The following is a 23,451-nucleotide window of genomic DNA, read 5'->3' as shown; positions in this document are numbered from 1 at the left end:
ACTACGCTGAAGAACAGAGCGCCTTTGGGCATATGCAAAGCGTCTTTCTCTCTTGCCAGAGAAGAACCCCAATAACCAACCTGCCCATCCAAGGAGGAACCCTCCCCCAGCACCTGTTTTAGAAATGGGAGGAAGTTGGGAGGGGGGAGCATTCGGGGGGAGAGGGCGCTCTCAGCGTGGCCAGCGGAAGGGAAAGCAGATGGGTTCGGAATCTCTCCTGGATCCCTGGGTTAGATTTAGAAGGTCAGATGAGGGCAGAAGTGGCGGCGGCGGCGGCCCTGGGGCGCGCGGCGGAGGGAGCTGGCTACCGCGGGTAGGAAGCTCAGTGAGGATGCCCTGAAGAACTGGGGAGGGGGAGCTGGGACATCTTGGTGGAGATTCCACAAGGCGGGGGGGGGGTCTTACACACGTGCCAAGGGAATCCGGGCGCAGAAGGCCTGGAGAGGGGGTTTGCTGGAGAGGGGGGACGGCGCGGGGGAGCGACGGGGACCCACCTTCATGATGCCGCCGGCGGGGGCGGTCCGGGCCAAGCCGGGGGGGTCCCTCTCGGCCGAGTTGTCGCGGCTGCTGCAAGCGGAGCCGCCCGACACGGAGCGCGGCGGGCTAAGGTCACCCGGGGCTTCTGCGGCTCCTTCTTCTGGCGGCGGGGCGCGGGGGGGCCCGGGCCGGGGCGAGCGCGAGGAGGAGGGGACACCGGGGGTCCCGTCCGCCATCCCCCCGGGGGGCTCCCAGCAGCCGGCCCGGCCCGGCCCGGCGGGGGCTCGCAGCGTCTGCCCCAGCGGCGCCCCGGCCGCCGCGCGCTCCGGCTCCTGACCCGGCGCTGCGGCGCCTCGCCTCGATTTGCGTGGCTCGGCTTCGCGGGGGGAAGGAGGGACGCGGCGAGAGCTCGAGGAGGCGCCGCCGCCGCGGGGGTGGAGGGATGGTGGGACGGCCGGGGCGGGGCCAGGCAGAGCCCGGCCTCCCCGCCCCGACCCCCAAACTGCTGCGTGGCCCCACGAGCGAGAGCTGCGCGCACCCCCGCGCCGCGCCGCCTCGCCACGGTTGCGCCGGAGTCGAAGAGGAAGCTGCTCGGGAGCGTGTGGCGCTCAAGGGGGCCCGTGACGGCGCGTTCACACACGCACGCACGCCCGTTGTCTCGCTTGCGGAATGCAAAATCAAGCCATGATTCGTGGGCATGGCGAGCCAGCGCCGAGAGGATGTTTCACACCATGAACCCAAATACAGCCGAGCTTCCCCCCGCCGCCCTGCCCCGTGGAATCGCTTCACACGTGCAACTGCCTGCCCTCAATTACAATCAAAGACGTGAAGGAGCCTCAGCCAGGCTACGTACCTGAGTCCAAAGACTAGGCCTTCCAGGTCAGAGGACTATTGCTAGGTGGGCTTGAGCCCCAGCACCAATTTATGCGTCACGTCTTTATCCTTATCTCATCCTTCCTCCATGGAGCTCAGGGTATGTGCAGGGTTCCCCCCTCCCCATATTAAACTTGCCACAGCCCTGTGAGGAAGGTGAGGTTGAGGGTCAAACTAGAAGAGATGTGGGCAATTCGTGATCACTCAGGTTCTTCTACTGAATTTCTTTACATTAATACCCACAGTCTGTGGTAATGGGTTCCATGGTCGTATTGCTCTAACAGGACGTTTCTCCTGATGTTCAGCCGGAATCTGGCTTCCTGTCACTTGAGCCCATTATTCTGTGTCCTGCACCCTGGGATGATGGAGAAGAGATCCTGGCCTTCCTCTCTGTGACAACCTTTCAAGTACTATGCTGTCTCCCCTAAGTCTTCTCTTCTCAAGGCTAAACATGCCCAGTTCTCTCAGTCTCTCCTCATAGAGCTTTGTTTCCCATCCCCTGATCATCTTTGTTGCCCTCCTCTGAACCCTCTCCAGCTTGTCTGCATCCTTCTTAAAGTGCGGTGCCCAGAACTGGACACAGTACTCCAGATGAGGCCTAACCAGTGCTGTGTTGAGGGGAACTAGTACTTCCCAGGATTTGGAAGCTATGCTTCTATTAATGCAGCCCAAAATAGCATTGGCCTTTTTTGCAGCCACATCACATTGCTGGCTCATAGTCAGCTTGTGATCTACCACAATTCCAAGATCCTTCTCGCTTGTAGAGTTGTTGAGCCATGCATCCCCCATCTTGTAACCAACTGTAGCCAACTGTGGATCTGCCTGATCATTGTTTCATCTAGCCCACTTTGAGCTAGTTTGCTCATCAGGATATCATGGGGCACTTTGTCGAAAGCTTTGCTGAAGTCGAGGTATATTATGTCCACAGCATTCCCACAGTCCACAAGGGAGGTTACTTGATCAAAAAATTAGATCAGATTTGTCTGGCACGATTTGTTCTTGACAAATCCATGTTGGCTTCGAGTAATCACTGCATTGCTTTCAAGGTGCTTACAGATGGATTGCTGTATAATCTGCTCCAGAATTTTCCCAGGGACTGATGTCAGACTGACTGGTCTGTAGTTCCCAGGTTCCTCCTTTTTACCCTTTTTGAAGATAGGGACAACATTAGCCCTCCTCCAGTCATCTAGCACTTCACTTGTCCTCCATGATTTCTCAAAGAGAATAGACAAGGAGGCCATGTCTTTGTCAGTGGTGTACTGGAGCCAGGACTCATGGGGTCGAAATGCCAGGATGTTTTGATGAGCAGGGATGATGACGTCATCTGCCACCCTCCTCAGATTTCCCTGTTCCTACCAGTGGAGGCTGGTGACTCCGATGTCACTGGGGCTGTGAATCCGCGCCAGCTTTCCGTCAGAACTCTAAAGGAGCTATCCAAGGTATGGACTGATTCTGACTGAAACCTGGAGCAGATTCATCACTCCACTGACATCAGAGCCATCAGGGTCTGCTGGTTCTTACCGAGCTTAGCTGCAATCCTCACAGCAGCTCATGGGAAAATGGATTTTTCGCAGCAGCAGCATACTGTTGTGAGCTATCCCTGTTGTAATGCAAAATATTTTGGAGTGGCTTGGTGAGCTTAGCACAGGGCTGAGGAACCTATGGCCAAATGTTGTTGAACCCCATCTTCCATCACTGCTGACCACTGGCCATGCTGATGGAAGCAGATGGGTGTTGGAGTGCAATAACATATTCAGGACCACAGATGTTCTCCTCCCCTGGTGTAGGAGTTTGGGCTTAGACAAAGGTGACCGAGGTTCAAATCCTTGCTGCTCAGACAGGAATCTCATTGAGCAACCTCGGGCCCATTACTCTCTCAGGGCCAGACAAGTTACAGGAAGCCAGATTCCGGCTGAACATCAGGAAAAACTTCCTGACTGTTAGAGCAACACGACCATGGAACCAATGACCTAGGGAGGTGGTGGGCTCTCCCACACTGGAGGCATTCAAGATGACACTGGACAGCCATCCATCAGGGATGCTCTGACTTGGATTCCTGCATTGAGCAGGGGGTTGAACTAGATGGTCTTATAGGCCCCTTCCAACCCTACTATTCTATGATTCTATGAAGATGTTTATAGCTGTGGTTGGGCGGGGGCACAAATTGGCTCAGGATGGCAGTGTGAGCAGGGAGGGTTTTTAAACCAGCCCAATTCACAGCACATACATACATACACACACACACACAGACTGTGGGTATTAATGTTTTTAACCCTCTGCGTTGGCATCCATAGATGATGCTGTAGTCTCTAGGATGCCAACATAAGGTAATATTGGCATCCTCTAGGTGATGCGCTAGAGGATGCCAGCATAAGGTAAAAAGAGTGTTCTGCTTGGACTGGGGAGATCTTGATTCAAATCCCTGTCCATCTGTGGAGCTTCTTTGGAGAAGTCAATATCCCTCAGCCTAACCTACTTTGCAGAGTAATTGAGAGGATAGATGAAGTTAACCCCATGTATGCTGCCCTAAGCTCTTTGGAGGAAAGGTGGGATGCCAAAACAATCAGGTGAGTGGCCGTTTACAAGCTTGGGGGTAAAGGGTCTCCTGGCAAGGCCAGCCTCACCATAAAACCACTCCAAGTAGTCACTTCTGGCAAGAGATTCCACAGCAGGTGCCACATTCCTCCAGTTTTCAACTCGAAGCATCATTTAAAAACAGAGAGGAAAAAGTTCTTGTCCAGAGCAAGGGGGTATTGTTTTGTTACGAAAATGACTGAGGTCATCACCGACTCTAGACAGAGTGTCAGAAACTGCTGTAATCCTCCCCCAATAAATCCCTAATCATAAATCCAGAGCGCTCCAGTTGTCTTTCAGAGCTATTGGTTCCAAGCGATTGCAGTCAGGAAAAATGGCCTGTTAGAGCCACCTTCATCCCCCTGCCACATCTTATCTGCACCTGGCCTAGAAGGGTGGCCATCTTCCAGTCTCTGTTGATCATTCCAAGAGACTGGGAGAGGTGTTAATGAGATCCCGGAGCTTGGCCACTCTATAATTGGCAGTGTAGCTTTGCAAGGCCTCAGCCGGCCAGCCCAGAACCCATGGAACATGCTGTTGGCCTTTATCGTGGGGGTAGCAATTAGTGGTAGAGCTAAAGGAACCCCCCGCCTGGCCTTGCTGAGCACCAGCTGCTGGCATCAAAGCAGGAAAGGCCAGCATAGGCTTGCATGTCCATGCAGGAAAAGGCAGAGGATGGGATGCCATGCAGAAGGTGGCAGGGGGTGCAGGGGTGGGAGATGGACACAAGCCATTTCCCATCTAGTTTAGTGTTCCCTATTCCCTCAGTATTAGGACGTGATGTTCATATGTAAGTTAATACAATAGCAACAACAATACTTATATCAGCCTCTCCTGGCCTGGTGCTCTTCAGATGTGTTGGACTACAACTTGCTGGCTGGGGGCTGCTGGGAGTTGTAGTCCAACACATCTGGAGGGCACCAGGTTGGGGGAGGCCGATTTATATCACTGTCATTATTAAGGCAAGGAAAATGGTGCAGCTAGATAATTGGGTCTTATGGGGGGGACGCTTTAGGTCAGGGGTCCCCAACACAGCACCCACGAGCATCTCCACTTCCTGTCCCCTTCAAAATTTTATTTTTAATAAAAAACTTGAAAAACATTAAGGCACCGGGTTCACTTTCCTGTTCCTAAACCTGCCACTTATCAGCTGTTCAGTGGGCATGAAGAGAAGGAAAGAGTTGCTTCCTGACCCCACCCAATCTTATTCCATCCACACAGACCTTTCCCCTTTGCACTCTCTCTCCACTCCCAGCCCCTAGCCTTGCTCTTTCTCTCCCACTCGCCCCTTTTCTTGCTATTTCTCTACCTTCCTCATCCTAGCCTTCTTTCCCTTCCTTCGTAGTCTTGCTCTTTCTCGCCCACTCCACTCTTTTCTTACTATTTGTCTCCCTTCCTCATCCCTAGCCTTCTTCTTTCCCTGCCTTCCTAGCCTTGCTCTTTCTCTCCCACTCGCCCCTTTTCTTGCTATTTCTCTCCCTTCCTCATCCTAGCCTTCTTTCCCTTCCTTCGTAGTCTTGCTCTTTCTCGCCCACTCTACCCTTTTCTTACTATTTCTCTCCCTTCCTCATCCCTAGCCTTCTTCTTTCCTTGCCTTCCTAGCCTTGCTTTTTCTCTCCCACTCACCCCTTTATCTTGTTGTTTCTCTCCCACTCCCAGCCTCTAGCCTCACTATTTTTGTGCTGCCCCACCTCTTGATCTCCAAGGTTCAATCCTAGGTGCACCAGTGGATGAGTGCATGGTAGCCTTTACAAGATAGGTTTCCTTTGCAGGGAAGAACACTGAAGACTTATTCCACCTTTGTAATAATCCCTGCAGCTGGCCCAAGCGATACAAGGGTACAGAAACAAGCAAGCAAGCAGGCCGTGCCAGTCTGAAAGCCACATCGGTTCACTGGGATGCTTAAACCAGCTCTCAAGCCACATCCCCAAATGGTTGCCTCCTTAGCTCAGCTTGCACGCTCTCTGCTAGGCAAAACTGGGTTTTCATCCTCCTTCCAAGCGGCAGGTGAGTGGAACACAAAGAACATTTCGGTGCGGCTTTGGACAAAAGAGCATTCCAATTGTCCACAAAGCACACCAGGACTAATGTGAGAGCTGTTTCCCCACTTTGCATAGAGGAACAGCATGGTTTGTCACTGCCTGCCCCTGTGGATCAGGCTTTACTGGTAGATCTCCTGGTGATTTGCAGAAGATGGACAACAGTTTCTGGCTCCCAATGAGGTAACAACAGCGACAACAAAAAGCCCCCTCCCCCAAATTAGGCTGCTGAAATCCAGAAAGCTTGGGGTGGGTGGGAAACAGGAGTAGATTTCAAAATCCATACTTGGGCAATGCGTTTCTTAGGCCGACTCAAGATTACAAAATAGGGCACAAGCTTTTGAGTTCTCCAGAACTCTTCATCAGGCAAGATGCTCGGAGGCAGCCCTGCTCTGACATGAGACAAAGTAAGCTGGCTGCCACAAGAGGCTGATTTGGAAGGCTAAAGGGCAGCTGTGTAGGAGGCAGAGAGACTTGACCCCTGGGGCACAGTCCACTAGGGTGCTCTCCAGTGGTGCCATCAGGGCGGAAGGACTTTGGGTCAGAGGTCCAGGGCCCCGCTGAGCAGAATGACCACAAGAGCCCCCCAAAGTAGCAGGACTGCATCCTTATGACCTGGACCCCCTGAGCAACTCCTTAAGGATCTCTTGCCTCCTCGAGAGTCCCACCGTCCTTCTTTTAAACTTCTCCTTCCCAGTAACATGGGGTTTGGAGTTTAGGCTGTAGAAGAGGGGTAACTAACACTCTAGACACAGGAGTTAACCACAACAGTTTACTGATACATTCAAGCAAGCAATCACAACTAAAGGTAATTACACAATAGAGCTGAGTGATACAAAAGGACTTAAAAATAAAAGTTGCAAAACGCAAGTTCCTTCATCCTAGCTGTCCTTCGACTCTTCCAGGCTGCTCCTTTCTGCTCTGGTCTTCTGACTCTGACTCTCTCTTTCACTCTCCTTTTATACCCTCCTCCCTCAAAACTGGAAATACTGTTTCAAACCTGAAGAAGTGAAACTTAACTAGGGAACTGAAACTGACACTTAACTGGAGAAATGAAACTACTCTTCTCAGGGTTACCCCCTCCCAAGAGAAAACTCCAGGCCTCTTAAGCCTGACCTTTTTTCCTTTTGCTTCTGTAGGCCTCAAACCTTCACAGCTGCCTTGCCACATTTTGAAGTAACTGAAATAATACACATTGCCATCTAAAGAGGAGGGCCCTGTAAGACCGTTTGAAGTGGAGTCAGACAAATTACCACTTAAAGAGAGCCTCCGTGGGCCATAGGAATATTAAATCCAGAGTCTAAAATTACCTCGGGAATTGCCATTGGAGTCCTCCGGCGCAAAAGTACAATAGTTCATTTCCTGTTGCATTCAAGGGGGCTTGATCAGAACCTCCCGGTGGATTGTGCTCAGGGTGAAATCTGGCTATCTCCCATGCAGCGGCCCAATCTCCAGAATCCATTGCCTGCCCCCAAATAAATGAGGGACAACAAGAATGCCATTTGGGTTTTCCGCCTCAGGTACCAAAATATCTTGGCCTACCCCTAGAGAAGGACATGAACAGAACCCCAACTGAAAATGCAAACTCTAAGCAGTCTTTTTTCTTGTTTTCCTCTCCACCACCCTAAAACTTTGTAGAACACAAATCTTTTGTTTCTTTGCAATATTTTGCAAGTTTGCTGGTATGATTCGGGCTGGGCTACAGCTCCTGTCGCTATTAGTCTTTCTGGTCAGGGGTGATGTGAGTTGTAGTCCAACCCATCTGGGGGGTGCTGGGTGAGGAAAGGCTCTCCTAGAGGGGCACATTCAGAAATTGGATTCTTGCCAGCCTCACGGTTGCCCCCAGCCTATTTCTGGGCAGCAGCTGTCCCCTCAGCGGGCTCCCTCTGCAGGAAGGCCTAGCCTCTCCACTTGAAGCCTGCATGTGTCCACAGAAGCCAGCTGGTCCCAGCCAGCTGGGGAAATGACTCCGTATTCAAAAGGGTTTCACCAGGAGCCAAAGCTGTGCTGCAAGAGGAATTTTTGTTTTTAATCCAAACAGAAAGTCACCCTCTAGACACACACATGAAAATAAAATCTTTTAATGGAGATTAAAGGAGATTCATTTGTGGTGGCAAAGCATGATTCCTTTTATTTTAGGGAAAAAGAGACAATCCTGCGTCTTTTTCCTTCATCTTTTAAACACACACACTCACACAGACTTGTTTCTCCTAAACCAGAGCATGGTCGGCTTAAGAGGCAATTGGGAGTGATCTGTCAGGTCGAAAAGGAAAGGTCCTGGGGTCTCCAACCGCACCAAAGCCACAGCTGCTAAGCTGGAAACCCAAATCCCCATCTGTGGGGTAACAGATTATCATGATGAAGATTAATTTAGGTCATAATCCTATGGGGATACTTGGCTGCCTCCAAACTCGGAGGAGGTCAACTATCCAATGCTGGGTGGGCAGAGCATGGAGGAGATCTTCTCCGCCGTGCTCTGGCTGCCCTGCATTTGCAGGTAGACAGCCAATTTTGGCTGTCTAGCTGGGGACGTCAGACCAGGGGGAGGGGAGGCAGACTGCACTTCCACGGTCTTCTTCCCACTCCCGGGAATGACCCTTTTTGCCTGCTCCGCGCTACAGTTATGAGCATGGAGAAGGGGACGAACTGCTCTGCCTAGGAGGAGTGAGGTTTCTGGGAACCGAAAAATCCTATGGCCATCTAGACACTGTCCAGCAGCCATAGGGTTGCTCCCTAAGCATATATTTATACCACTCTTTGTCTACAGATACTAGGACAGTATATAAAAATGTAATTTAAAAACCCACAATACAGTATAATAAAACCAATCAAACATTAAAATGCAACATTCAAGGGCAGAAAGCACATAAAACAGACAACTCATGTCAACCAACTTAGAATGCCTAGGCAAACCGGGCTCTGGAAAGAGTACAGGGAGGGTGCTCCACCATCAGGGCACCACAACGGAGAAAGCTCTCTCCATTGGTGTCACGTAAGACACCAGTGGGGTTCCTCTGTGCAGAGAAAAGGCACTCTATGCTTTCCACAAGCACTCTCTCTTCTGTTATTACTTCACACGTGTTCCATGAAGTTGAAGCCTTGAAGTTGAAAACAGGGCTTGGGCTTTGAGCCAGATCTCAAATTAGGCCTGAGGGAAGCCCTGTTTCTGTGGTACAGAGATTTACACTTTCACATGATGCAGGACAGAGTGAAGGAATAGTGTTAACATTTGTGGTGCAGAAGAAAGATAGATGGGGAGTAGGTAAGGGAAAAGACTGTTTGGGAACCTTAGTAAATAGCCTGAAGAGGATTAATACTCTATGCTTCTAGGGCATGTCTTTATGCTTTTCCTAGTTGCAGGAAAGGCAGGAATCCCAACACTTGAGGTTTTCCCTTGCAGTGATGTGGAAACTTAACTTGTTGGATTTCTACCTCTCCTAGACCTGTTAAAGGCACAGGAGTGTTGCCAGAAGAGAAGCGTGATAAGCCTGCCAGAAGGTCGGCACTGAATTCAGCTCCTTATCTTCCTGCATAGGGACAGACCTGCGATTTGGAGACCTACCTGCAAATCCAGTGCACTGCCTTTTGGAGTAGGCATTCCATCAGTCCAATTTCAGCTGAGGCTTAACATTGTCATTTTTCTTTTTTTTTTACTCACATAGAACAGCAAAAGCAGATGGAAAAAGATCTGTTTGGAAAGTAAGAGAAGAAGGAACCACCTGGATGCAAATTGGCCTGACTCCTTTTTTCAAGTTGAGAAAGATTGGCTTCGGAGCGCCCTCCGGTGGCTGCATCATGCAGGGAATGGACTCCTTGGCCCTTTAACCTCGTCACAATTAACAAGGATCAGCAAACAACAGCTCTAGATGAGGTGGGAAAGAATAAGGGCATTTTTTTTCAATCAATTCCTTTTCTCTGACCCGGCAAGAAAGGGATGGAAAAGACCAGGATTTAGAAAGAGCCCCTCCCATCTAATGCTGAGTCTATACATGCACATTTTCAGAAGGGTGGCTGTGTTAGTCTGTTGCAGCATCATCCCCAAAGGTCTTGTGGCCTTTTAAAACTAACACATAATGGCATAAGCTTTCATCAGATGCATAAAGAATCTGACGAGGCAAGTGATGAAGTAGATACTAGTCTACAAAAGCTTATCAGGTGTGGGGAACTTGTGACTCTCCGGGTGTTTTGGCTTACAACTCCCATCATCCCTCACCGTTGGATATACTGGCTAAGGCTGATGGGGGTTAGAACATGAGAACAGAGAAAGAGCCATGCTGGATCAGGCCAAGTGTCCATGTATCCAGCATTCTGTCCATACAATGGCCATCCAACCACTTCCCACAAGTAGAAATAGCATTCTCCCGCCCATGTTCCCCAGCAAAAGGAGTACATACTCCCTACCAGGAGTCCTTGGTCTTCACCAGGCCCCCTCTCTGGGAGACCAAGGTTGCTGAGTGCATGTACTGGAGGTTGGGCCCGAAGGGCAGTCTGGGGATTCTGCTCATGTACTGTCCACCCTGCTGCACGACTGACTCCCTGGTCGAGGTGCTTGAGGTGGTCTCTGATGTGCGTGTGCAGTCCCCTAACTTGTTGGTTTTGGGGGACTTCAATGTACATTCAGAGGCTGTCCTCACGGGGGCACCTCGGGACTTCATAGGGACCATGGCTTCCTAGGAGCTGCACCCTATTCCAACTGGGCCCACCCATGTAGCCAGTCATGCGCTAGACCTTGTGTTTGTTTCTGGAGAAGCGGGGAATGATCTGGAAGTCGGGGGTATATCCATCACCCCCTTGTCATGGTCAGATCACTATCTGGTGACGTTGGACTTCTCGGTTCCACAATCCCTCCACAGGGGTGGAGGACCCGTTAAAATGGTCCGCCCCAGGTATCTTATGGAGCTGAATGGATTCCTGAACGCGCTTGGGGATTCTCTGGAGCATGCAAACGGCCACTCAGTCGAGACCCTGGTGGGTGGCTGGAATGCCACAATCACTGGGGCATTAGATCGGGTGGCTGCGAAACACCCTTTCCCCCTGAACAGGGTTCGAACTCCACCATGGTTCAATCCGTGGTTACGAGCCCTGAAACAGGAGGTGAGACGGCTAGAGCGCCAGTGGAAGTCTCGCTCCAAAGACGATCGGACATGGGCTAGAGCTGTATCTTCAGCCTATCACGTGGCGGTGAAGGCAGCAAAAAAGGAATACTATGCTGCCTCTATCATGTCCACAGAGTGCTGTCCCAGGAGGCTGTTCCAAGTGGTCCGCAGCTTAGTCGGTCCAGTTGCTCCGGAACTGCTGGAGCATTCTAAGGCCTTCTGTGAGGCTTTGGCAAGACACTTTGCGAATAAAATTGATTGGATTAGGAGTGTTTTTCCATGCACCCTGGATACAATTAGTGAGCGATAGGTGGCTTGTGGCAAACCGGTTTTGTGGGATCGGTTCCAGCTTCTTCCTTCTGATGAAGTGGACAAGGTGCTTTCATCTGTAAGGCCGACCACCTGCTTACTTGATCCTTGCCCATCTTGGCTCATTATGAGTTGCAGAGAGAGGCTGGGTGAGGGGATCAGGGCGGTGGTGAGCGCCTCCCTTGAGGAGGGAGTGATGCCTTCAGCCCTCAAGGAGGCAGTGATAACACTGCTCTTAAAGAAGCCCTCCTTGGATCCCCAAGTCCTGAACAACTTTCACCCAGTTTTGAATCTGCCATTTTTGGGCAAGGTGATTGAGTGGGCGGTGGCGATGCAGTTGAAGGCACACTTGGAAGAAGCCAATTATCTAGATCCATTTCAGTCGGGCTTCAGGCCTGGACATGGGACAGAAACGGCTTTGGTTGCTTTGGTGGATGATATGAGGAGGGCTCTGGATAGGGGTGAATGCTCCTTCCTTGTTCTCCACGACCTCTAAGCGGCTTTTGATACTGTTGACCACAGTATCCTCCTGGACCACCTGGAGGGGTTGGGCATTGCAGACACCATGTTAACAGTGGTTCCGGTTCTTCCTCTCCAGCAGGTACCAGAGGGTAGCACTGGGAGAGGAGGTTTTGGACCCGTGGCCGCTCACTTGCGGGGTGCCACAGGGTTCCATCCTCTCCCTGATGCTATTTAACATCTATGTGAAGCCGCTGGGGGCTATCATCAGGAGGCTTGGGGTGTGGGGTCATCAATATGGAGATGACACGCAGCTCTACCTCTTGTTCAAATCTTCACCAAGGTTGGCCGTAGAATCCCTGTCCAAATGTCTGGAGATGGTGAGTGGCTGGATGGGGAGGAATAAGCTGAAGCTGAACCCTGGTAAGACCAAGGTACTTTTGGTGGGAGACAAGAGGAGGTTGGGGGATGTCAACCTGGTGTTGAATGGGGTACGGCTACCCTTGAAAGCCCAGATCCACAGCCTGGGGGTCATTTTAGACTCCTAGCTGTCCATGGAGGAGGCTCAGGTGTCAGCTGTGAGCCGGACAGCGCTGTATCAACTCCATCTGATATGGCGGCTGCACCCCTACCTTCCCAACCATCTGCTCCCATTGGTAGTACATGCCCTAGTCTCCTCTCATCTAGACTACTCTAATGCACTGTACGTGGGATTACCCTTGAAGACGGTTCGGAAGCTGCAGCTGGTGCAGAATGCGGCAGCTCGCCTGATTCAAGGCAGCCGCTGGCGTGATCACATCACTCCGGTGCTGAAGGAGTTGCACTGGTTACCTGTTGTTTTCTGGGCCAAATTCAAGGTGTTGGTTTTGACCTTTAAAACCCTATATGGTTCCGTCCCAGCCTATCTCAAGGAGCACCTCCAGCAATACTAGACAGGCCGCTCAACAAGATCAGCCTCGGATGGCCTTCTCTCTGTCCCATCAGCCAGGATAGCTAGGCTGGTGAGGGAGAGGGCCTTCTCTGTGGTGGCCCCCACTCTGTAGAATTCCGCCATGCCCCCTCTTTAATGAGCTTCCGCCACACATTAAGAATGTGGTTGTTCAGGCAGGCATTTGGGGTGGGTTAGGGTATTTTTAGAAATATGTTTTCATGTGAAATTTTATTATTTTAAACTGTTGTATTGTATATTGCCCAGAGTGGCCGGGTGACTCAGCCAGATGGGCGATTAAGAAATTTAATAAATAAATAAATAAATATAATAAACAAACAAACAAACAGGCATACTACCCTTGGTACTGGACGTAGCAAATAGACATCAAGTCTAGTAGCCATTGATTCATTCTCTTCATGGAATTTGTCCAATCCCCTTTTAAAGCCATCAAAATTGGGATCCATCACTACATCTTGTGGTAGCGAATTCCATAGTGTGACCATGCGTTGAAAGAGTGCAATCCTACGGGAATAGGTCTCGAAGGCAGCCATCTATCCAATGCAGGGATCTCGGAGGCAACTGCCTATCCATTGCAGGCCAGGAGAAGCACAGAGGGGATCGTTCCCTCTGCGCTTCTCCTGCCCTGCATTTGTGGCTAGACAGCCAATTTTGGCTCTCTAGCCGTGGGAAGGCGGAGCGGGGGAGTAGGCTGCCAGATGACACATAGGATGTGTTGTACTGGCGTTTCCGCTTTCCCCACCCTGGAACGCCCCCCCGGAATGCCATTTTGGACACTCCTTGCTCCTCTTCCGAGCGCAAAGCTCAGGGCTGTTCCGCGCTGCCTGTGAGGCAGTGTGGAAGGAGGGGAAGGTCAGTTCTCAGAAAACCACATATCCTGTGGCTGCCTAGCTGCTGACTAGCGGCCATAGGATTGCTCCCTCAGTAAAGTACTTGGTTTTATCTGTCCTAAAATCTCTCACCAATCATGAGATGACCCTATTGGGTTCTAGTATTATGAGGGAGAAAGAAGCCTCCCTATCCACTTTCTCTACACCAGGCATAAATTTGACACCTCTGTCATGTCTCCCGTTACTTGCCTCTTTTCTAAGCTAAACAAGTTTTAGGCCAAAACACCTGGAGGTCCACAAGCTGCCCACCCCAATGCCATAATAATGTGTTAAATCTTTTATGGTGCCACAAGACCCTCTGTTGTTCATACGTTCAAAGTTGTGTAAGCAAATTTGGGGCAGGAGAGTTTTAGTTCAGCATTTCAAATTCAACGCAAGCCCAGTCCTGGCTCACATTAAGCCTAGTATCCTGTCTTTCTGCAGAGCCAGCCCTACCAACTGGATGTCTAAAGGACCACCTGTCTTCCTATGAAGATATTAAGATCTGCAGGAGAGGCCCTTTTGAGGGTGCCATTACCTACAGAGACCTGTTTGTCAGGCACACTTGAAAGAACTTTCTCCTGTGTTGCCCCCAAACTATGGAAGACGACCTCTCAAGGATTCCAATTGCCTCCCACACTCTTGGACTTTAGAAATGGTGTAAAGATGTATCTTTTCAATTTAACATTTTAAAATGTGTTGTTTTCAATGTTTTTACTGTTTTCAATGTTCTTGTTTTTATTGTGGCAGGGTTTGACTGTTTTAAATTGTTTTACACCTCCTTGATGGCTGTTTAGCAGATAAAGTGCCCTATAAACATGAAGAATGAATGAATGAGCAGACTGGGGTGACTGCCTCGGGCAGCCGCTTTTGAACAACATGAAAGGTCATGAAATTGTTAGCTATTTAATGTTATTGGTGTATTTTTATTGCCAGGGAAGGATAGAAGTACTTGTGAGATTTTCTGCCTTTGGTACCAAGTAACTTGGCTGGCCATGAATACTACTATGCACCATGGCTTGGGGGGGGGGGGGGGCACCATTTCCTATTGTGCCTCGGACAGCAATTTGTCTTGGGCCAGCCCTGGTTACCCAGTATGTTTTGCTCCCAGCAGCAAATAGCAGCTTCAGTACCAGAACTGCTATGTAGATTTACTATTCGATAGGCTGGTGTGTGTTCATGCACGTGCATAGCCCTCGCCCTCTCTCCTTTGCCAAAGGGCCACTCTTCACTTTCCCATGTCCTGGTGCAATCCAGAAGGACGTCCATGACGCTATTTTGTTCATATTCAAACTTGCATTTGGCCCAGTGTCATGTAGACTTGTAGCTCAGTGGCAGAGGACCGGCTTTGTACGCAGAAGGCATTTATTTCATTTATATCCCACCTTTCTTCCATTGTGGAACTCAAGGTGGCTACATGTGGTTCCCAGGTGGTCTCCCCTCCCAACACTGACCAGATCCAGACCTGCTTAGCTTCAGCAAGGTGGCTGTCTCATGTGCCTTCAGACCATGCTTGGCATCTTCAGTTAAGACCAGGAAAGACTCCTGCCTGGAACCCTGGAGAGCTGCTACCAGGCAGCGTTGACAATACTGGGCTAAACGGGCCAATCGTCTGACTCAGTATAAGGCAGCTTATGTTCTGATGACCTAGTATTCACTGAGGTGGTAAACAAGTGTTTGGGCTGTACCACTTCAGACTGTAGGTGGGGGTTAATGTGACTCTTCCACACTTGCTATCCCTTAGAGTCATCCAGCAGAGTACTTTGCAATTGTCCCAAACTGGTGATTCAAGGAGCTGTTTGCAGACTAATTAGGTTAGCTTGTGCCCAGTGCAAAAGATTACAGGTTGCAGCAAAGTATTCCGGGACAAAGAAGCGGTGTCCATTCTCCTTTTGAACACACAAGAAGTCAGCATATTTATTCGAAACGATGTCTAGCACTGATTGAAATTCATAGGTATCTTGTAACCAGCCGACAGGCGTTCTCCATCCAGCCCGCAGAGGCTTGGCCTCCATCTGCTGGCTCCCACACCCCACTTCCTGGCCTGCAGGCTACCAGGGGCTTGGGGAGGAGGCAGGGAGAGGAATCTCCTTGTCATCTCCAATCCATGATCACGCCAAGGATAATCCCTTGTTATCTCCAATCACAGATCAGAGATAACAAAGGGATTCCCTTGGGGGAGTGGCACCCGGATTGCTATGCACTTGGTGAAGTCCTTTCCCTTTGCATGCTGCCTCAATCAGGATGGCAAGCAGTGCATGAGGAAGGCACTTGACCACCCTGGCTGTCCCTGAATCCTCACCCAGTCGTAGAAGGCACGGGGAGGCTTCCCTGCAGGCCTTCCTCAATGGGGAACCTCACATGCAGCAAAGCCAGGCCCCAACTGATACACTGGATGGATGATGAACCTGGCACATCAGCCAGGGATTAAGTGACATCAGGGGCCATAGCCACACCTGTGACATAATTCAGCCCACAGACAGCTGAGTGGAGTGGGGGATCATCCCCCCCTTCCAAGACTGGCTCCCCATCCCTGTTGTTGTCAGTTCCTGCCAGCTGACTGCAGCTGGCAGCGAAAGCTCCTTAGCTGATAACAAGGTTGTAAACCTCTCCAAGGCCAAGAGAGGGAAATGGAGGCTGAAGTGGGAAACTTTACCAGTTCATTCAAATTTGAGGTGATGTGGCACAGAGAAGTCTGTTTCTCAGTCCAAAGTCCAACACACGAGGGAACATGAGCAAGGCAGGGGTTCGGAGTCGAGGCGAGGCTGATGAGACCCGGCATGTGACAACGACGTTGTTCTCCAGCAGCCTTGCCCCTGCCTGCTCCCGGCTTTTAACTGCCGTGTCCTGAAGCAGCAGCAAGTAATCAGTCTCTTGCTGCCGAGAGCCTCTCTGTCTTAAGTGGACAGAGGCCCGCCCACGTTGTTCTTTCACATGCAGCCGCCTTCACTCTGCTGGAGTCGGTGGCATTTCACCCTCTGCATCCCCTGGGGAGGCTGCAGTCAGGCAAGGAACATCCACAGGAGGTGAGGGGGCTCAGGATCCTTCTGCGCTGGTCCCTACCCCTGGGTCTGGAGCCTGCCATTCCCCTTCATCCTTGGGGGAGTCCAAGGGAGGCATGACACTAGTAATTAAATTATTTACCACACAATCCTATACATGTCTACTCAAAAGCAAGCACCACCTAATTCAATGAGGCTTACTCCCATGTTAAGCGAGTATAGGATTATAGCCTTACACTGCAATCCTATACAAACCTACCTGGGAGTAAACCTCATTGAAATGAATGAGGTTTATTTGTGAGCAGACATGCACAGGATCGAGCTGTTAAAACTAAAAACAACTAAAAATTAGCTGGTCTTAATAAAAGTACCATGCAATGTCTTATCCATGCAGAGGGTTTGCCCACAACATATTCAACACTCACTTTGCAAATCCTCACAAATCTTCAAATTGTTAAGTTCTTGTTCCCTGTTCCCTAAAACAGAGAGAGTTCCTCAATCAAACTGCTGATAAAACTAGTCAGTTATATACACGATCCTTGTTCCTCTGAGCATGGTGGTGACTGTTAACCAAAAAACTCACATTGGCCGTAAACTGCCCTGCAAATTGCAGGCAACACTTTATTGGTAGCACAGGGCTAGAACATCTTTCAAAACATGAAGATTTCATCAAAATAAGTTTTTCCACATACGGGTCCAAATAAAACTTAAAAGCCATTTAAAACTATGCCCCTTGAGGTTTTTCTGCCTTTTCCCAAATTTAAAACAAAAAACGATCACATTTCCCTCATGATTTTTAGTGATATTTTAGCAGAACACTTTATTTTTTACACACCATCAAACTCTTCATAGTTTTGGCAGAACAATTGCTTAAAATAGTGCAATATTTGTGCTGTCTCTCTCAGTATTAGAGGTACTTTTCTGAAAATATTAGGAACATCTGTAACAGTTGCTTGGACAGACCTGGTCTCACTAGTGAAAATGGAACAGCCACCATCCAGCAGGAATTTATGTGCAATTTCCACTGAAATGAATGGAAGCATTTTGCTTCCATTCATGTAGAGAAGACTGCCATAAGGCATCTTCCTCATGGATCATTTTGTTCTATATGCAAACGGGAAGAGAAACAGGAAACCTCTGGTTCCTGCTCTGTACTAGATTGTTTATCTATGTCTGTGTTCCAGTCTAAAGCTGGGTTGACATACAATGCTCGCGTAGCATAATTTGTCCACTTTCAGCAAGTTGCAAGGGATTTGAAGCATCTGTTCACAGCAGTGTTAACTGTAATTTACTTAAACATGAGTGGTTTGCTTTGTGTCAAGAAAAGTTTAGGAACATAGGAAGCTTCCTTATACCAAATCACATCATTGGCCCACCTGGTTCCACACTGTCTACGCCGACTGGCAGTGGCTCTCCATGGTTTCAGGCAGGAACCATTCACGGCACTACCTGGAGATGCCAAGAAGTGAACTTGGAGCCTTTGGCATACAAAGCATGTGCTCTTAATGCTGAGTTATGGTCCTTGCTTTTGTTATTGACAAGGCTAGCCCAAAAAGATTTTGGTGTCTCAAGTGGAAAATCTGAGTGGCACCTCATTACCTACATTAATTAATATGAAACACCATCCACGGTGAAATTCTCCTGTGCATGTCTCTTTGGAAAGAATGGTAGTGCTCGTGCCACAGCCCCTGTTCATTTCAATGGGAACTGCACATAACCTCCTAGTAATGTGTCCCATAAGTCAGATCTATCGGTCTCCCACTTCAACACTCTTAATGGCAGCTATAATCTGCCCCCTGCCATACCTTGGCTCATGGTAGGGCCATCCCTGGCTAATAAGCTGAGGGGTCAATAAAAGCCCAGGGTTTTCGAAGTTAAAAGTAATAAAAAGTGTCAAAAATTAGTTGATATCTATTCTTTGGAGAGGGTGTGAGAAAGGCAGCACTCCTCCATTTTTAACTACCACCACCCACCATCCTTGTTTCAATGTATGTTCTTGCCCCCTCTAATTTGGGTAACAAGGATATTTCATTCACCAAACACTGCAAAACAAGTGATCCAAAACAAGTGACAGCTGGAAAATGTCATATGACCAGGGAGACCATAGCTCAGTGGTAAAGCACATGGGTTATATGGAGAAGGTTCCAGATTCAATCCCCAGCATCAGTTTGTAGGTTATGGGAAACATCCCCGCCAGAGATCCTGAAGAACCACTGACAGCAAGAGTAGACCAGCCATCCCCAACAGGATGCCCTCCAGAGAGGTGTTAAACTATAACACCCATCATCCCCAACCAAGATGACCACTGGAGAAAGCTGGAGTAGACAGTATTGGACTAGATAGACAAACAGTCTGACCTGGTATAATATCAGAATATTCATTGATTCTGCCATTTCAAAATGTTGCAACTCCACCGCTTTTCAACTTTTAGAATGAGCAAGAAGATTTTAAACCCCAGAACATTCTGGAGCAGGGTCTTGAGAACAAGCACAGTGTGCTATGGTACTTTAGAAACAAGGTTAGGCTGCAATCCTATACACACCCTTACCTGGGAGTAAGTTCCATTGAAAGCAATGGGGCTTACTCCTCAGTAGACACACATAAGAAGATTGTACTGCAAGCCAGTTGTAATGAACATTTTGTTCAAGGCCAGCGGTATGCTAGAGGCTGTACACAACTACAGAAATGACATGGGATATAATCTACAGTGGACAAAGAAGGTAAAGGTGGAAATAGGATGACAGAATGGGCAAGTTGAGGCTATGCTCTGAAAAGGTTTTGGGCTGGCTATAGATAATAGTATTTTCCCATGTGTTGACGGTGGCAGGTGAAAGGCATCATTGCACATGGTGCATACAGTCTTCCCGCTAACCAGTCTGGAAAATAGGTTTTTGTACTGTTTCAAAGGCCTCAAAATCCATTTGACCGGAGCTGTATAGTGTGTACATCAAGGATGCCTCTATTACTACACTTTCAACTTTCTCCACACAAAAATGTGTCTGCCTCCATCCTAAATAAGCGAGTATTGAGGAATAGGGGGAAACAGCTTGGCAACAGAGATAGGGAACTACTTCAGAAACCAAAAGGGTCGTTGAGACTGTGCAAGGGGGCAACGGAGTAGGAGATGAAGGGGGCTGATGGGAAATAAGATTGAGAAAAGTGGAGGGAACAGGAAGAGCTGTAAGAAATGAGACTGCCAGGTGCCAAAAACGGGGTAAGAATTCCCAATGTTAAGGACTGGGAACTTGAAATTAGCGTGAACAAGGGCAGGAAGCTGGTGCAGGGATGTAAGATGGCCTTTAAAGTGCCAGAGGCCTCTCTCTGTCCCTTCACTACTATGGAATAACCTGGCTTTCGAGAGCTTCTGGGGGGTTCTTTCCTGTGACTGCTCCAAAGCTTCTGTAAGTGCTGCACTATTGCTAGGTATCTGAAGCAATGTCCTATCTCCAGGCAACAAAAGGGGGTGAGCTTGCCTGGCTGCTTGACAATAGCCTTGACATGGCGGGAGAGAGCCTTTAAAAACAAACGGTTGGAGGCATGTCTTTGTGCATTGGTAAAGGCAAGTGCTCAGCCTCAGGAGAAAATAGAAAAGAAAACAGGGAAATGGTGGTGCTAAGAGCAACACCGAGCTGAAAACTGCTCTATCACAAAATCTGTATAAGAATTGGGTTCTGGTTATGCTGAGTTCCAGCCCTGCCCCCATCACATTTTATAGAGCTTGGTGTAGCCGTTATTACAAAGGACACTGCGTATTTGAAAGTGGAGTCATCGGAAGGCTGTGTTGAGGTGAAGCATTTGCAGCAGAGGGTTGTGCCTGCTCTTTGCCCCTTAGGACATCCCAAAAGGAACATTAATGCCCTACGTCTTTTGCGACAAAGCTCAACACAGTGAGACAACTCTTTCCTCCCCTTCCCAAGTTTGCTTACTGAGCTAAAACAGCCCATATTGCATGCACTTTGCACTGGCAGAAAATCCTAAAGCCACCTGCTGAAGGCTACAGAGACGGATATATATCTCTAGAGTAAACACAGTATATTCATTCTGTGAAGGCTGGCTGTGAAGGTCATGCTGTGAAGGCTGGCTGGTGCCAAATTGATTTCATGCTGTTTGCTGATCTGAAATGTTAACAAATACCAGTTCTCAAGAGGGCTGCTCCAGACGCTACTTCCTAGGAACAACCAAGATGGTGTTGTCTCGGACAGCATGCTCGTTATGGTAGAGTCATCAGCAAATGTTCCTACAGGCATAGTTGTTGGGGGAAAGTGATTCCTTCCCCTACCTAGTGCTACTGTTTCAGGTCCTTCAGAGTGAAGTTAGTGGCTGTGCTACTGTCATGGACACCTGTTGGATAGTGCCTGTGAAGTCAGCAGGAGGGACATGACAGGTTCTTCTCTTGCCTTCCTGCACTATGGTGAAAAACCAGTAGGTTAAAAAACAAGTTCCCCATGACTCAGGTTCTACTGTCTTGCGCATCAACTGCAAGAGACCGGAACTGGAAGAGGATTTGCCTTTGCCATTTGTCTGCTGATGGTAGAAGATGCACTCTAAAGAGTACAATTCAAGAGCTGTCATCCTTCCCATTTGGTTGCCTGACAGGAAAGTCCGAATTTTAGAAGTGAGTGGACAAGGGCATGCTGTACATTTGTTTGTCAACCCCAGCAAAAACATGATGGTGTTTGGATTGGAGACTGGATCCTTCCTTCTAAAAATATCACCTGCCCTACAGATACATATGTGAGAAATCTGTAACTTTGGGTTAAAATAGTCTGAGCTTTATTGACTTGTAGGTATAAAAATAGTGCTTGTAGGGAGCTGTTCTTCCCAGTTGTTCAGCCAGACGAGAGGGCGGGGAGGGGAAGAGAAACAGAAGTAGCAGATGTTGTCCACACATCTATTATTCTCCACTCAGGACATCCCTTTTTTTCTTCGCCCAGCAATTAAACCCAAGAACCTGCCTCCCCACTCAAATGAGAAAGGATACCATTATTTTCAACGTTAATTCTGTACTTTGTTTGCAACTTATTTAAACCAAACAAAAACACCCTCCACAATCTGCTGAACATGTGGTATCTGGGAGCAAACGTCAGACACAGCAAAAGCCAAGGGTGCTAGATGCAAGAGCCACAAGCTAAGCAACTATCTTGCAACAAGGCAAAAAGAAAGGGATTGGGATGGGACTGAAGGGACGGACACATAAAATGGCTCCAGAGGGTTCTGTCTTCTGGGGAACCTGGTAGGAGCAGGCTCCTGCAGTGTCTAGCAGAGCTCCCACAGAGTCAATGCCTCTTGCACAGAACACTGCACACATACGTGCATACAGGAAACACAGACCAAATGCAGGTGCGCGCGCGCGCGAGCGTGCACACACACACCGTTTATCTTGGGCGCAGCTGAGAAAAGAAATTTCAGACACAGAAAAAAAGATTACAAAAGACAATACTTCAAATAAGGCCTACTCTCCTCCACAGCCCAGCCCCCTCTCCTCCCAGATACCGAAAGGCTTCTAGGCAAAGAATGGCAGTGTGTTGAATTCTGGGAGGAGGGGAGGGAATGGTTCCCGACACAAATCAAACGGCAGCTTGGCAAGAGGAGGCGGTGTGCCGAAGCAGAAGGCCTGAGGTAAGCCTCTCAGAAGAGCAGATGGGAAAACCAAGCAATATACTCCACTGCCTTTTGTACATGGACAAGGGGAGAGACGACACCCGCTGCCTCTCAGGCACCCCCTCAGCCAGAGCAGGGAAAGCCTGCCTCACTACGGGGTGAGGGAATGCACCCCCCACAGCAGCTGCGCTCCCTGATGGCAGTGCCCCGATGTTTCACAGTCTCCGCATGGTCTCTCCGGGGCAGGGGGCAGGGTCACGACTGTGCGTCTGAGATCCACTGGCTGTCCATAGGGCGCCTCAGCAGTTCTTCCACGTGTCGTGCCACGTCCATTGAGTCGTCCAAGTCGAAGTCCCCTTCTGGGTCCAGCACGGAGTCAGGGCTGAAGTGGAGAAAAAGGAGCTCTACGGATCAGGTGGCCTGTGGGGAAAAGCCCCCTCCCCCTTTCTTGGAAAATCAGGAAGTTGTTTGCGAAGGGGCTGTGGCTCTCCAAACATTCTCAGCACCCTCCTTGGAAAACCACAGTTCCCAGGGGTGTTTGGAGGAAGCCGTAACAGTGAAATTGGGCTTTAGCAGAAGAATACACGGCACTACTCCCCCTGAACCCCTTATGCGTCTTTGTGGAGAGGTACTTTTCATAAAGCTTTAGGTCTGCTTTATACCTTGATTTTCACAGCGATGACCTTGATTTTATAATACGTTGCATATCGACTGCTCTTTTATTTTTGAGCATTTTTTGTTTGTTCTTATTATACTGAACCAAAAGATTGTTTCAAACAACCACAACACAGTTGGACAGGTTGCTTACATGCAACTAGCTCTTCAAGTGGTCATCTGTGCACATATGGGTTCTGTGCCTGTGCAGAGCCTCCGCTGGAACTTTCTAGAGCTGAGATTTTTAGGTGGGAAGCCCACCCTATGCCCCTCCCGTGCATGTCTAGCGGGCTGTGCACCTGTCAGGGTGGACACTGAGCCCATAGAATCCCAGAGTAGTTCTGATTCTGAGGAAGAGCAGTCGCTCCTGGGAGAGGAGCACGCTCCTCTTTCCCAGGACCAACAGCTGACGGAGATTCCTCCCACCAGCATTCCTAGTTTAGTTAGCAGTCCAGGGAGTGACCAAGCACAGATAGCAGACTTGGTGGATGCGCGACGCAGATGCAGAGAGCGGTGCCAGATGGAGGGCGCGGAAAGGAGGCGAAGTGC

At 49.3% G+C, this 23,451-nt stretch overlaps 2 protein-coding genes and 1 long non-coding RNA gene across 8 annotated transcripts in view; 1 reads left to right on the top strand and 2 right to left on the bottom strand.

The window, feature by feature from the left end:
* Positions 1–1,085, bottom strand: part of LOC146341073 (inactive phospholipase C-like protein 2) — a 49,942-nt gene extending 48,857 nt beyond the window's left edge. Inside the window, exon 1 of the mRNA XM_084804689.1 lies at positions 495–1,085. Within this exon, the coding sequence (XP_084660815.1) occupies positions 495–713 (219 nt within the window). The 5' untranslated portion in view covers positions 714–1,085. The remainder of the gene's footprint in view (positions 1–494) is intronic.
* Positions 168–14,549, top strand: LOC146341072 (uncharacterized). Its single transcript, XR_014783820.1, has 3 exons — positions 168–313; positions 9,626–9,834; positions 14,090–14,549. It is a non-coding gene; the product is annotated as an uncharacterized LOC146341072 (long non-coding RNA).
* Positions 7,814–23,451, bottom strand: part of LOC146341071 (signal transducer and activator of transcription 5B) — a 102,666-nt gene continuing 87,028 nt past the window's right edge. For 4 of the 6 annotated variants that reach the window (XM_084804693.1, XM_084804697.1, XM_084804694.1 and 1 more), the window contains one exon: positions 17,240–22,630. In XM_084804693.1, the coding sequence (XP_084660819.1) occupies positions 22,504–22,630 (127 nt within the window). In that variant the 3' untranslated portion in view covers positions 17,240–22,503. Of the gene's footprint in view, positions 7,971–17,239; positions 22,631–23,451 lie in introns of those variants that run through there. The other 2 variants (XM_084804696.1, XM_084804699.1) reach the window with 2 other exon arrangements.

Source organism: Heloderma suspectum, chromosome 6 (genome assembly GCF_057233095.1).
Source record: "Heloderma suspectum isolate Gila_16-S chromosome 6, 16-S_ref, whole genome shotgun sequence".
NCBI lineage: Eukaryota > Metazoa > Chordata > Lepidosauria > Squamata > Helodermatidae > Heloderma > Heloderma suspectum.
This window is presented reverse-complemented; position numbering and strand designations above follow the sequence as displayed.